At 38.6% G+C, this 15,960-nt stretch overlaps 1 protein-coding gene across 1 annotated transcript in view; it reads left to right on the top strand.

The window, feature by feature from the left end:
• Nucleotides 1-5,818: 5,818 nt before the first annotated feature.
• Tmc3 (transmembrane channel like 3) overlaps nucleotides 5,819-15,960 on the top strand; it is a 35,854-nt gene continuing 25,712 nt past the window's right edge. The window contains exons 1-5 of the mRNA XM_013356299.3: nucleotides 5,819-5,972; nucleotides 7,351-7,497; nucleotides 11,029-11,104; nucleotides 13,786-13,867; nucleotides 15,629-15,735. Coding sequence (XP_013211753.2) covers nucleotides 5,884-5,972; nucleotides 7,351-7,497; nucleotides 11,029-11,104; nucleotides 13,786-13,867; nucleotides 15,629-15,735 — 501 coding nt within the window. The 5' untranslated portion in view covers nucleotides 5,819-5,883. The remainder of the gene's footprint in view (nucleotides 5,973-7,350; nucleotides 7,498-11,028; nucleotides 11,105-13,785; nucleotides 13,868-15,628; nucleotides 15,736-15,960) is intronic.

Below are 15,960 nucleotides of genomic sequence, written 5' to 3'. Positions count from 1 at the left end.
ACCTAACAGTGCTACATCCCAGCTCTTTTTGTTCTTCATTTCGAGACAGTGCTTGCTAAGTTGCCCAGGCTGGGCTCAAACTTGTTATCCTCCTGCCTCAGTCTCCTGAGTCGCTGGGAGTACTGGTGTGCATCCCCACACCTGGCTTTATCTGACATTTGTGAATACTTACTGTGCCAAGCACGATTCTAAAGCTTCCTTCAGGTACTCATTGATTTCATCTTATCTTTACAAAAACACTTCCAAGTACATGCTATTATTAATCTCCTTTTATAGATAAAAGTAACTATTAATTCACTGGTATTGCTGTAACAAATTGTCATGTTTTAAAACAGAAATTTATTCTTAGGTTTCTGGTGGCCAGGAGTCTGCACTCTGAAGTCGGATAGTATTGCTGGGCCAGATAACAAGCTGCCTGGGCCATTCCCTCTTGGGGTTTTAGGGCAGGATGCTTCCTTGACTTTCCCAGTTTCTGGTAAGTGTTGGCACCTTCTTGTTTTGTGACTGTATCACTTCCATCTTCAAGGCCAGCACCTTCCAATCTCTCTCTGCTCTGTCTTCATATCACCTCCTCTTCTGCATATAGTAAGATCTCTGGCTTCTTCCCTCTTGTGAGGTACATGCAGCTGCATTTAGGGCCAACTCAGATAACCCAGAAAAATCTTCCCATCTCTATATCCTCGATCACATCTGCAGACACACACTCCCTGCTCCGGTCACCTTTTTGCCAATCAAGGTTATATTCACAGGTTCCAGGGATTAGAATGTGACTAATTAATGTGCATAAGGGACGTTTTTCAACCTACCTCTGTGATACTCAGAATATTCTCTGCATCTAAACATCAGCATAGTAGTGTTTATATGTATTATGGTACACTTGAGAACATTTTATTATGAACGGAATCCCAAGATCAAACCCAAGAAGCTGCCTAAAGCTGCTGGGATTACAGGCATGCACCTGAACATTACGGTTCAACAACACTCAGTTCAAACTTTTATCATTTCTTGATGGTAAAAACACTTCCTCTTTGTAAAGGACTGTGCTGTGGTGGTAACAACTGGTCTTCATTTACTGGGAAGAGCAACTGTGGTAAAGGGCAACCATGGCCACCAACCCATTTACCCATCACTCACTACTCAAAATGAAGAACAGAGTATCGTATAAGGGAAATCTCAGCCAGTCTGCAGGGTTTCCAGTCTATATGATTTCTTGAGGCAAAAAAAAAATTTTTTAAATTTAAAATTGTTCTCAGTCTCAACTAATTCAGTTGTTGCTCAGAAAATTGGAAATAATCTACTCTTGAGTATCTTCCCAGCATAACATTCTCCAGACTCAAAATATATTTCCCAACTTTAAACAAAAGTTCTCAGATTTGCCAACACAATATAACACCCATGTAACTATATACCAGAAGTGAGAAATTGTCCTGTAAAATCCAGATTTAAAAATTTGAGAAGGAAGCAGGAGCTTGGCACGGCTGATGGGACATAGTGGACTCACATGTATGCTCTAAGATGTGCCCAGGGATGCTGATGTCTCAGAATAGAATCCACTTAGCAGGAGGAAAAATTCTTTAATTGATGATGTAGGAAATGAATGTTTTTGTTCCTGTAAACTAAGCCATCAAATGATTTCTGTTAAAACCTTCTGGGATTTATAACGAAATTGTATTCCCTTTCCCCCTTTTACTTTTTCTTTTTTGAATTCAAAGAGATGCACATGCTATACAATTAGTCTTGTCCTGCTGCTTCACTCTCTCTCTCCCTGTGTGATTTTTCTTTTCCTACCATATGAATCTTGGAAGCAGTTGGTCTGGGAAATGATAGTCGCAGACCATTTTGACATTGTTTAGATCCTTTCTGAATTTTTAAAAGTAATCCAATTATAAGTGTTTGAGGGATTTTCAGTCATTTTATCTGTAGACATATTTGAGACATTCTGTCTTACCTTAAAATCACCCAATGCATCTAAAGCTTCTAATCAAATTGCCAGAGGAAGTCAAATGCAAGGAGAGTAATTATAATCTCCTTGCATCCACAAGGCAGCATCTTCTGGATGCCCACTTTCTGCCTGGCCCTTTGGAGCCAGGACTGGTAGAAACCTAGAAAGGAAATGAAGAGGTGAGGCTGAGTTCTCCCACTGGGGATTAAGGAGCAGCAATCAGAGCCTCACCCTGATCACATGACCAACTCGAGGCCAAGGAGACTCGAAAGGGCATTTTAAAACATCAGACCAAAAAAATCATAAGGAGATCACAGACAAATGTGACCATGTCAAAAACTCCTTTTAAGTTATTGTAGATTTCAAAAGAGCCAGAAGAAGAAGGGATTTTGAATGTTCCCAAAACAAAGAAATTATAAATGTTTCAGACAATGGATATGCTAATTACCCTAATTTGATCACTACACATTAGATATATGTATCAAAATAGCATAAACATGTACCATTACTGTGTGTCAATTAAAAGTAATTTTAATGTAAAAATAATTTTTAAAATCTATTTTAGCAATAATAAGATGCATTGACTTAATATAAACGTAAAAAGGGCAACATTGATTTGATATTTAATTTTTAAAATAATATTCCTTTTCATCCAGTAATTTCACTTCTGTAAAAGTAACTCTAAAGAAACGATTCTCACAGCAGAAGAAAATCAATGGCAAAAAGAATATATCTGGGAGAATGAAATAGATGCTCAAGAAATGGGCAGAGTCTAGATGTTCACTCAATGGCCTGTTGGTAAAGTATTTTTTTTTAAATAACACGGGGTTTGCACTCACTTATTTTAATAAATCCCCATAGTACTTTGAAATGTGCTACCATCTTTCTCTACCTTCCCCCACAAAAGATATATAAGGCAATCCCATGCTAACACACAACAAGAAGGGTAGTGGGGAAGAATAGAATTCAGTGGATTAGAAAAAGGGGAACAGGGACTGGGGCTGGGGTTCAGTGGTAGAGTGCTCATCTAGTGTGTGCGAGGCCCTGGGTTCAAACCTCAGCACCACATAAAATAAATAAATAAAACAAACGTATTTTGTCCAACTACAACTGAAAAATAAATGTTTTTTTAAAAGGGGGGAATGAGGGGAAGGGAGGGGAGATGGAAATAAGAAAGTAGAATGATTGGACATAACTTTCCTATGTTCATATATGAATACATGACCAGTGAAATTCCCCATCATGTTTAACCACAATAATCGAATCCTAATTAGAATAAGTTATACTCCATGTATGTATACGTCAAAATACACTCACTGTCATGTATATCTAAAAAAGAGAAATATATATATATATATATATATATAGAAAAGAAGAAACAAAAATGCTCAAAATACTTGAAATGCATAAGATCAATATAAAATATTTCAAGTAAATATTTCTAAGTCAGGGTCTTAGAAAAAGTAGAATTAAAATTCTTTGACATGTTTAGAAATCATCCATGTAAATATGTAAAGATCTCTAAAACAAACTGATACAACTCAGTAGATCTAGAAAGAATTCTTCTGTAAGTGCCATTTGTCCATTTGATAAGCACATATTTTATAACAGTGTTCTTAGTAGATTATCAGGCAAAATTGCCTCAGGCACATTGACACATGACCTGGTCTCAAAGACCCCCAGGTCTGTTTCTGAGTCAAGGTCAGCTCCAGCACATGACTTTCTGCCTTGTTCCCAGGCCCTGTGCCCTAGATCTGAACACCTGCTTGGTAGCCCCTGTACCCCAGGGTCCTGGGCTGGGGTTCTGGCTCATGTAACAAATAATAAGAGCTATTGTAGTGGCACCCCCTCCTCCACAGAAAACCTTAATTAAGCTTCTCCAGAAATCTTCACCTTAATTGATTTTAGAACTATCAGCAAGAGTCTCTACAAAAAGAGTTCAGTGTAGTTAAATTTCCTATTTTCCTGTTGCTGTATTTTACTTGGCCACTGAAGAGATCTGCACTCCAGGTGCTGAACTCCCCTTTTCTTAGTTTTCCACAAACATTTATCCAGTATAGTAGTTTGGAAAAGTGTGTTTGCAAATGCAAAATGTGATTTAAAAAAAAGACAGATCTTTTAACAAGGCCTCTGGCCTGAGATGGAGCTTCTCGGAGATGTCTACATTTCTAAGATAAGAAAAGTTACCAGTTGGGCTCCCTAGTAACAGCTGGCAGGGGAGGAAAGAAAGGGGAGAAGAAGCTCTCTCCTTCTCAGGCACTGTCCTTGAAGGGTTAACTTGCCCAGAACACTAAAAGAAAAGGCTGCTTTCCTGTGAAATTCTGCAGACTATGAACTTCTGAGCCCCCTCCCCTTACACGCTGGGTATAAAGTTCTGAAACTACCTGAACTCAGGGTTCAGGGGATTAATTGATTACAACAAAACTGTACCCTCTGAACCTGGCTGCAGTAAAATAAAACTGTTTCCTGCTATCTTCAGTGCTCTGCTTCATCTGTCCCCTACAACACTATCTAATGATTTGTTAATCAAGTAATGGAGGATAGAATAAATGGAGTCTCTCCCCACACCTGAAGTTGCTGATGGACTTGCTCTCTGCTCTGTTGTCTGGTAAATAGCTCAGTAATTTAAAAATTCACCCCTTTGTTGAGTTCTTAGTGCATACTGTGTATGCATTAAGACATTTCTGTTTTCATTCTTGCACTTCCCACTCAGTTGGTACAAATCTACAATTCACTTTACTACAAACAAGCCACTTCTTATGGTAACTAGCAAATAGAGATTGATATTGTGAAATCACAGTCAGGTCTTGGACTTGGGGTAAAGTCTTTGACTGAGAATCTTAGTGCATGGCTAAGAGGGGAAGCCAAAAGTGACAATGGAACAGGGGACCATTCTGCCTGTGGCTGGGAAAGGAAAGTGGTCCTACCGACTTTTGCCCCAAGGATTAGCATGGGCTAGGCATCCTGTTTTACAGAGGCAATTTACTTTCAGGATCTCTAATCTCTATCATATTCTTTCTTACCATGAAACTCCAGGAAATTCCTTCATTTCCCTTAGACTCAGTCTCAGAGGGTCATCATGCTCATGAATGTGACCCCACTTGATAAACATAAAAACATGATGAAATATTAATTTGGTTATTTTTAACACCAGGCTCAAGTATTTGGGACAAATCTTCCAGAATATACAGTTCTAAAAAGATCTCATGGCAAATATTCACTGCAGGCCCTGGACCATGGGACAAAAGCTAAAAGCACTTGATAAACATAAAAACATGATGAAATATTAATTTGATTATTGTTAACACCAAGCTCAAGTATTTGGGGTGGCCATATCATTATTTCTGCAATGTACTTTCAAATAGTGTGGCGGTGGGGAGAGTGTATAGAAAGAAACAGAAAAGAAAAAAGTCAAAAGGGAAAAATTAAAACCAAGCCACGATGATACCTCTCCTGGACTCTACTATGTGAACATTGGCATGATCCTTGCTGTCTCTAAGCCTTTTTCTTGAGAGGTAAAGATGGAGAAATTAAGCCCTGTCTGTCGTATTCCTTAAGTGTTTAATGAACGCCAGCCAAGGTAATAGATGTAGAGTGTTTTGCAAACCATAAAACCTCGAGTACAAGGGGCTATGGCTGGGTTCCATGGGGAGTGCAAGTCATCCCTAGATCACCTGGCCAAGCGTTCCACCTTGGGCTGCCCAGACTCCAGCCAATCAGTGCTTCTCCGGCCACCTTAACATTATATATGCATGATCTGCCTCTGGCTTCTCCCCTGTTCCCAGCGCCAGTTGCAGGCAGGCAATCCTGCTCCTGAGAAGGGGAGGACAGAGCAACTCTGCAGTTCCTGTTTAGAAACCTCCAGTTGCAACAGACCCTTGCCTGCCAGCTTCCTAGCTCCCTGGCTGACATCAGGGATCACAGGCAGCAGGTCTGTTCCCATGAAAGCCTCAAGGGCATCCCAGCGCTACAGAAGCATCAGGAGAAATGCCAGCCAGCACTACCTCTACCAGGAGTCCCTGCTGCTCAGGTGAGTAGGTCCCCTTCATCACCTGGGCAGAAGAGGCAGGTGTGTGAGAAAGGGATGCATGTTTGTGTCACCTAAGCCAGGGACAACATCTCTCTCGGTTGTGCTTGGTTCTTCAAAACAAACTCAGAAACTTATTCCTACAGGTTTCATACAACTAAGATGGCAACATGAGCCAAGGAAACAGGGAGAGATGGTTCTAAGCTGCTGGTTCTCGATGAGGGGATCAGACTCCCAAAACCTGTATCCCAGACTGGCTTTATTGCTGCCAGTTCCATAAATGTGCTTTGTCTTTGTTCTCTGTTTACTCAATCAGCAACGTTGAGAGAAAGCAGATAATACATCTGTCTCAATAAATAAGGTGTTTCTTGGAAAAAAGCTTCTGAATAGTTAGAAGTGGGTGGAAGCGCTATTTGAGTTTGTTAAATATTTATAATGAATATTTTGTTAAGTATTATGACCTCCACTTACTTTAGAGAAATTGGAGGAAATTCTCTATTGAGTAAGCAGAAACAGTATGAATGAAAATAATAAAGAAAACATTTTCTAACAGCTACAGAAGAATCTTCATCTCCTGAAAAGATTGCATTAGGATTAGCATGTCAATTATTACTGGAAATGAACCTCACTACACATCAAATATTGTTCTTCTAGAGAATAACCATTTCCCTGACATGTTTTGCTCATATACACTTGTTTAGCTAATTTCTTCTTCATAGAAACTGCTGCTTCTGTTATCTCAGGTTTAAAATGAATCAAAGTGGAAGGGCAGAGAAGGGTCTTTGGGTGACTGAAGTTTGACATTTATATATTTCATCTGCAGAATTGGGAGCTAAGGAGAAATCTCCAAAATTATTTCAATGATCCTATTGAAAATTGTTTTGTCTACCAAAATTGCTGCTATTCAGGAATTGCATCATATAAATAAGTCTCCTCTTGCTTCCTTTTGTGTCTTCTGATGGTTTTTATCCTCATTATAATTATACATAATAGTGAGATTTATTATGACATATTTCTACATGCACATAAAATAATTTGATCAAGCTTATTCCCCAGTACCTCCTCTTTCCCTCCCCTCTTCTCTACCCTATTATCTTTCTCTCCTCCATTGGTCTCCCTTCTATTTTTTCCAATATTATATTTCATCCTGAGAAATTTTTCTCTTTCACTGACCTCAGAAGTAATAGAATCTAAGAAATGTGTTTAAGTGGGCTGCTAACACTGCCAAATTCTCTCTCCACCTTCATGGATCCTTACACACACACACTTCATACAGTTAACCCTGGGGCAGTCAGATGCTGAACTTTCCCCAGGAAAGATGATCTTCACTGGAAGCAATTCTACTAATCAGATTTCCTCCTTAATGCCCTGATCCATTCAGTAACTTGGATGACAGCTTTAATGCTGATGAAACAGGGGACAGCAATGATCCGGAACAAATCTTCCAGAATATACAGTTCCAGAAAGATCTCATGGCAAATATTCGCTGCAGGCCCTGGACCATGGGACAAAAGCTAAAAGCACTGAGGTAAGGTCCTAACAGCAGTTACTAATTACTGTAAATATACTTTCCAAAAAGCCTCCAGTCCCTGCCCATGGAAACAAGGAGACAGATCCACATGAGAAAGGTGCCCTGGTGGCTCTTGACCTGACCCAGAGAAATCACAGAGGTGTCTGAGGGGTCTGCCTGGTCCATATAGCCAGTGTATGTGTTGAGGGAGAGGGTGTCTATATGGGGTATATATATGTGTCATTTGTGTGTGTGTTGGTGGAAAGTTTTTGGTCTTCTACCTCTACTCCAACAGTAGGTTTTAATATTGTCTCCAAACTTATAGGAGACAGGTACAAGTCAGAATGAAAAGAGATGTTCATTTTAGTTTCCTTGCTATTACTTCCCCTAGAGGGGGAATAATCTCCATGGGAAGCCATATTATTATACTTAAGAGTCGTTTTACAAAGTGTGTCTGTATAATAGTTAAGTGCTAAGGATTCAAAGACAGATTTCCTGAATTCAAATATTATCTGTCAATCTCTAGTCATTGGATATTGGAAACTTTTCTTGATTTCTCCAAATATCAGTAAAGTTGAAGTGTTAACAAGGAATAGCCTGAAGAAATAATCCCCAAAATGTCAACTGCTAAGTTCTCAGAGTGCTATTTAAAACTCAAAGACCCTGGCTGCCCTCAGACCTGTTGAACCAAACTGTGGGGGAAGGCCCTCCGTTTTGGCAGCCACCTCCTCTGATTCCTCTTTCTCTTGTTCTTCTCCTTTCTCCTTTCCTTCTCCACTTCCTCCTCTCCCTTCATCTTCCAATGCTAGAACTAGAGCTTTCACTCAGAACTAGAGCTTCTCACAGGATAGTCAATGCTCAACTGAGCTACACCTCTACCTTCCCTGGTATTTTAAACATGCATTCAAGTTGATTCTTGCACAAACTCAAGTTTGAGACCACTGACAGCAATCCCTTGAAGGAATTGCACTGTATCGGGTAGGCAGTAAGAGTGACTGATGACTGCTTATGCTGATGCCAGGGATCCCAGCAAGGGGAACTAGTAGGATGGCCTCCATCACCTGTGCCAATGAGCTACTGTGAACTAGCAGAGCACCCTTGTAGCAAAGCAGTCACCACCCTGGCCATCAGGCAACCACTGTATGGACAGAACCACTGTCACACCTTGCTCTTTAATGCCATTTTCTAGATGCCAACCAGACATTCCTTTCTCTCCATACCTACCATCTAAAGAGCTTACACTTTCCCATCACGTAAATCACTCTTTCCTTGGGATTCCATTCAACGCACTGTTCTTCCAGTTGGACTAACCTGCCCCTCAGGTGGCTGCAACAGTTAACTAGTCATCCATAGTTTTCACCCTCAGAAGGTTCCAATTAATTCTCCTGTATCAGCTCTCATCATTTCTACTCTTGGAGGTAAAGATAGCTCTATGTTCACTTTTCAGCTCAGAAGATTGACACTCAGAGATGTTAAAAGACCAATTAACCTATGCATGGCTTCTGAGTGCAAGAATTAAGCTTTAAACAAGATTTTCTTCTGACATCAGTTCCAGGGTTCCATGATATTGAAACACAGGAATTTTATCAAAGTGATCATTGGAGAAATTAACTTAAAAAATAAAAAGAGCATATATTTCACTAAAACCTAAAAAAAATCATTTAGAAATGATGACTAATTGTTACCTATACAATAGAAAACTAAGCTTTTTTAACCTTAAGGCCAGAACAGAGAAAAATATTGCTTTATTGTCAAGGCACTTCAGAAACAAAAGATAAAACCAGGACTTCCACCATGATGCTTGGCTGCATGACTCAGCAAGAGCTCCAAGCAGGCTAATGCCAGCCATGCATCAGCCAAAGGTAAGGCAGCTTGCCCTCTGAGCACTTCCATCTCTCACCCCCTGCCACACACATCTCTTTTCCATCACTTTAAGAAGCTACTGGAGCAACACCTCATTAATGGGACCTGCTGAGGCTTATCCCAGCACTTGAGTGGAAGCTACAGAAAGCACTGATCCCTGACTGTGTGAGAATTAAGGGTGCATCATCTAACACAGATAAAAAGCCACTGTCTCAGAGAACATGGCACACTCCTGTTTCCCCTGAAGGGAAACGAGGGGTCAGATGGCTGGGATCAACCTAGTTCTATGACCCAGCCTAGGTCAGATCCACCCCTCTTTGCCACCTCTGCACCTGATCATCCCCCTGACCCCCGTAAGAGCACATGCTATTCCACTCTTTGTATAGTTAGATCTTTCATCCTTTCTAGGTGACACATTCTTCCAGGACATTGACTATGCTTTATACATGTATTCTACTGCACTTAATCCAAAACAAGTATACAGAAAATGTTTGCAGGAAAAACATCATAAGTAAATACACAAAATAAATTATTATTTAACTTGGATGGGTTCTCATCTTCTAGATGTATTTAGCATGCAACTGTATTGAGGATGACCCCCAATATGGTCATGGTGTGGAGTAGGACATCAACCTCACCCTTATCTGCTCTTCTTATTTTGACCAGAATGAAGCCAGTCCCTTGGATCAGCTATGATAATGAGGACATTGCATTGAGAAGGCAGACGCCAAAACCCAGTACTCAGATTAGGTCATGTTTTGGAGAGTCACCTTGGATATGGAAAAGAGAGCTGTCTAGTTACATGTGTCTCCTAAGGGAGGACTCACAACTGGTGGGTGTTACTGGGAGGTTGTTGGAAGAGACACAAAAGAACACCCCAATGAGTAAACTTGTCAAACTGGCAAATTGGCTGATTCTGAAGAACTAAGTTCTTTATCATTGAGTGCAACCAAGCAAAGGGTAGTTGACAGCCAGATAAGGAGGATCTCTGCACTGGAGTCACATATATCTATCTAAGTTGCTTTGAGGGGAAATATTCAGTCTGTCCTACGGCACCAACATTTATTTTCTAATCCTTTTGCTCATTTAATTGTGAACTTAAGCAGCTATTCCAAGGAATTCATTATGTTTTTATGACTCAAACATTTAAATTGAGAAATCACGCAAGCTCAACAAAATGATCAATAATGTGTCAATAGTTTGATTGGAATGATTCAGGTTGCTCCTGGCTATCTAAACACAACATTTTCCTCTCATTAAGCAAACACCACCCTTTTCTTGAAGCCAGTTCTCTGAAGCCAGGTCTCATTATCACTTCTAAAGACTTGACTGAAAGAGAAAGGTTGATAGGTTGAAGAAGCCAAGATACTCCACCCTGCTACAGATTTCCAAAGCTAGTGATTCCCAGCCAAACTCCTGAATCAGAGAAGGACTTTAAGAAATTCAATTTAACTAATTTTGGCATGAATTCATCATTTTAGGTTAATTCATCTATTTAAGTGCTAAAGAAAAACAATTGGAAGGAGTTTTCTGGTTAATAAAAGTCAGGAAATGAAATATTAGTTTAACTCCACCCTCCCACAGCATCCTACCCTGCAGGTTTGGTATCCATTTCTATTACATCTTCACATATTTTTCAAAAACTAGGTGATAAAATTGTGCTTACTCTCATTTCCCTTTTCTCAGACGCGCAAAGGAGATTGTGCTAAAATTTGAAGGGAGGCTGACCAGGACCCGAGGCTACCAAGCAGCAGGTGCAGAGGTAAAGCACAGGCACATGGGCACAGCCATCCCTTCCTGGGGTCTCCAGGGCTAGGAAGCTGCACTTGCCATTGGACATAGGTTGTGGAGGGCAGGATGATAAGCCAGAAAATCTGAATTCCCCCAAATTCGATTTTAGTCCCAGATGCCATCCCTTACTAATTGTGTGACCCCGATAAGCTAAGATCATCAGGAAAAGATGACTTCCCTGTGAGAATAATCTAGTGTCCATTCTGACCTAACCCCATCCACACAGGTAGGTATTGTTTGCTGTGTCACTGTGTACAGTTGTATCACTGAATCCCTCGCAATGAGAGATGCATATTCCAGCTCTCACTTTATAATATAGTGTGAAGGGTTTTGATTGTTATTTTCCCCAAGCAGTCCCAAGCAATTATTTAAACTAAACTTTAGTATGCCTTAAAAATAATATGTTTATAAAGATATCTCCTATATCTTTTTAGAAAACAAACAAAAATATCACTTCCATGGCCCCCACCCCTAATATAGTATATTTTTTAAAATCTCATATGTCAATAATTGCATAAATATGTCCTTTTCACCTCAGAGTAATTGTAACTTACACACATTTTTATTTTGCTACTTTTTCCACTTAATACTTTAAAGTTTACCTATATTGCTTATGGTCCTCGTTAGACTTAACCGTTTTTAATGACTGTTTAATATTCTATCAGATAAGTGTATATTAGTTTAATTAATCATTTGCCTGCTAGTAGATATTTAAATTGGTTCTACTTTTCATTATTATTAATAACTCTGCAAAGACCCTCTTTGCATATAGTTTTTCCTCTTTTTAAATTTTTTTTCTTAAGGGATCCCTGTAGAAAAGACTATAATCCCTTTTTTTTGGCTCTTGGTAAATACTAAAAAATTATTTTCCAAAAATCTTTTTCATAAACATTGTCTCACACAATGCAATAATTTATTGGTCTCATATGCATAAATGTTGAGTATCACATTTTTTAAAAGTTTATTTTAACAGAAAATTTGATAAATATACTCTCACTAAATTCTCTGAAACAACATACTCTTAATAAAATTTAAATTAAAGATGATCATAAATTTACATTTAAAGCTGCCCTGCTTTTGCAGGTTTCATGTACTGAAATTCTCAAGCAATATCATAAGCACTGATTGATTTCTACTGCTCCTTATACATATGAGCCAGCAGCATCCCAAAGAAAGAGAATGACTTCCCCAGCAGCACAGAGTAAGAGAGATGAGGAAGTGAAGCTAGAACTCAGGTCTCTGGCTTGCCACGCCTGTTTCCTAGACCATATGTTGGGGTGGGGGTACCAGGGATTGAACTCGGAACACTCTACCACTGAGCCATGTCCCTAGCCTTATTTTGTATTTTATTTAAAGACAAGGACTCAGTTGCTTAGCATCTCGTTTTTGTTTAGGCTGGCTTCAAAACTGAAGTCCTCCTGCCTCAGCCTCATGAACCACTAAGATTACATGCATGCACCTGGCTAGACTTTATATTTTAAAGCAGGACACAGACCCAAACACTTTCTAACCCCAAACTTCTTGCTAAAAGATGTCTGAGAGCCCCTGACTCTGAACACTATTGAGGACAGAGATCAGAAAACCTTTTGTTTTCTGATTTTGTTCTTTGTGCTTGAGGAGATAAACCATACGAACCAAATACAGGTAATGCAAGGTAGGGCATGATGAATGTTATAAGACAGACTAGGGAGTTTATAGACAGGACAAATTTATTTTTGGCTACAGAAAAAATCTGTGTGACAGCTTCATGGGAGTGGCCCTATTTGAGTTGGCTCTGGAATCATGAGCAGAAGATGAACAATTCCAGCTTCTGATAAAATTCAGATTTTCATTTCCAAGCAGCCGTCTGGCCTTAGCAGACACATCCAGAATGACATTATCATACATGTCTGTATCAGGACCGTGTGCTGTCTTACAGTTCAGAATGTGGTAATCACATTTGTAACCCTTCTTTGTGCAATGATATCATTTGCTTCCAACACAAACCCAGATTGTTTGTGTGTTAAAATGCACAACCTGCCAACTTTGTCCAAGAGCACAGCCAGTGTCAGGACACATTTTGCTTCATTCTTCTTTGAAAAAAAAAATTTTTTTTTCAAACTTTTAACAATTGCATCTTAAATCCACAAGATAAATTTCTAGACCTTATTCCTGACAACTTCAACCTGGGAAACTAACCCTGCTCAAGATACAAAACACATATTGGGTGTGGCTCATTTTCACAGTAGGCTCTAAATTCTTGGGCCTTAAACAGAATACAGGTGTGGTCACTTGGTGATTGTGTTAGCTGTATGGATTTCTGGTCCCCACTCCCAGAGCTACCTTAGGTCCATGGCAGGTTCAAGTGGTGCCTTTAGACATCATTGGAAGTCTGACCTTCATCCCTGCATCAGGAATGCTATAAACAAGAGGAGCTACATCCTTAAAGAGTATGCATCTCAACCCAGACACCACAGCTTAGAGCCCAGAGCAGTTGTCCACTCATCTGGTCAGAAGCACAGAGAAAGACAAGAGTGCTACTTTGGTCCTAGAGCTGCTTAATGGCCTATGAAGCCATCATTAAATGTACCAAAGGGTATGTCTGGGAGTCCCTCCTCCAGCTAGGACCCTAGTGCTACAGGAAGTTCTCCAATCCTGTTGTCTCCTTTTTAGCTCTGGAGGAAATTTGCTCGTCTTGCCTGTAACTTTGTGGTCATCTTCATTCCCTGGGAAATGAGGATAAAGAAAATTGAAAGTAAGTAATCGCACCTGGAAAAGGGGTCAGGGATGCAGGATCAGTCATCAATCCACAGCCTGGGAATAGTCTGGTGTGTGCCAGTCCCCACAGTGTGTAGCTGGGGAGACTTGCATAGCAGGGCAAAGCAAGAAGACCTGGTCTGTCCCCAGCAAGACAGGAATAATCCCCATGCTTCTTTGCTACATTCCAAGATAGCTCTGTTTGTTCTCTCCCAGTTCATTGAATCAGACACATCAAACCCCCAAAGATGAAGTGAAAAACTCTGAGGATAAATAAGATGGTAATGTAAGGAATTGCAAAACACACACACACACACACACAAATCACATTTTCATAGAAATAGTTGTGTTTAGAAAATATGCTAAAAAAGTAAATAAAATCACATTTAAACACACACACATAATAACACAACACACATAGACTTCTATCAATAAAGTTGGTAATAATTCTGAAATAAAGGAAACTGTAATATTGGACTATAAAATATAAAAGTTCTATAAGGAGATATGAGAAGATTTAATATTTGGGAGATTATGAGTTCTAACATTAATTTACAAGTTTAATGCAATTCTAGTAAAAGTCTCAATGTATTGCTTTACGTATTTGACAAAATAATTACAAAACTTATAAGGAAGAAAAACATTGAAGAGATCAATTAAACAAAAATTTGAAGGAAAAATACAAATGAAGTTTTGTGACCAAAATCTTAAAAATACATTAGAAAGCTAAACAATCCAAACAGTACAGCGTAGTGCAGAAATTTAATGACAAATCAAAGTAATAAGAAAAAAAATCAGAAGCAGAAATACAGACCTTTAGCATATAATAATTATTATAGTCTAAATTACTACATAAATATTGCTGGAATAATTGATTCAATTGTTTTAAACAGTAAGTTTAATTCCTTTACTTTAAAATTGCATTACAAATATTTTTAAAAAGAAATGTTTTATATACACACACACACATACACACACACACACACACACACACACACACACACACACACACATATATATATATAAATCTAAGGCTGGGGTTTTAGCTCAGCGGTAGAGTGCTAACCTAGAATGGGTGAGGCCTGGGTTTGATCCTCAGCACCACATAAAAATAAATAAATAAAGGTGTTGTGTTCAACTACAACTAAGAAATAAATATTTTAAAAAAATAAAAATAAATCTAAAGTTAGCTTAAAAAAGTGGAAAAATATTTTTAATGTTTAAATGGAATCAAGCAATTTCTTACTTTTTAAATTTAAAGTGAGATGTATTTGCAAAGAACTTTTACAAATTTGTAAAATGAAATTTTCAAAGAATTACCATGAATCTTTCACTTGGTTTTCCCAATTGTAAACATCTAACAAATTGGTTTTTATTTTAAAATTTAGCCAAAAGGACCCTCAGAAAAATACTTGGAATTCTCCAAAGGACCTCAAATTTATCAAATTCTCAAAAGATGCTCACACTTTTTAACATACATTTGTTATTGTAAATTTGATAGAGCATTTTAGATGAATATGTCATTAGGAAAATTATTATTTTTGGTAAACTAAGGATTTTTTTTCTTAATATAAAACTATTCATGTTCATCTTGACCCATCTAAGTAACCATTTGGAGGAATGTTCTTATGTGCAAGTATAGCATTTTTTTTTTACTCTATACCCTGAGGATAACAGGAAAAATTAATGTTGCTTTATGAAGATTTCTTGTACCGTGAGGATTGAGCATAAAGGACTATATTGTCTTACCTTTCTCTAGGTCATTTTGGATCAGGTGTGGCCTCCTATTTCATATTCTTGAGATGGTTATTTGGAATTAATATTGTGCTCACAATAATGACAGGTGCTTTTATTGTCGTCCCAGAGGTAAGAACTATTTCAGAAGAGAAAACAGTACCATTGTTTAAAAGGGGAATGTTACAATAGTATAAAATGACCTCTCTTATTACTGTTGTGGGAAGGATAATTCATGTATGGCAAATCTTTTCTATAAAGGACAATACAGTTAAGCATTTCAGGCCTTGTTGGCCATTTAGTCTCCATCACAACTTCTCACATCTACCAGGATAGCAAAAGCAGCCAACATAGCAC

This window comes from Ictidomys tridecemlineatus, chromosome 5, assembly GCF_052094955.1.
Source record: "Ictidomys tridecemlineatus isolate mIctTri1 chromosome 5, mIctTri1.hap1, whole genome shotgun sequence".
Lineage (NCBI taxonomy): Eukaryota > Metazoa > Chordata > Mammalia > Rodentia > Sciuridae > Ictidomys > Ictidomys tridecemlineatus.
The sequence above is the reverse complement of the archived record's forward strand: the minus strand, read 5'-3'. Positions and strand labels throughout refer to the sequence as shown.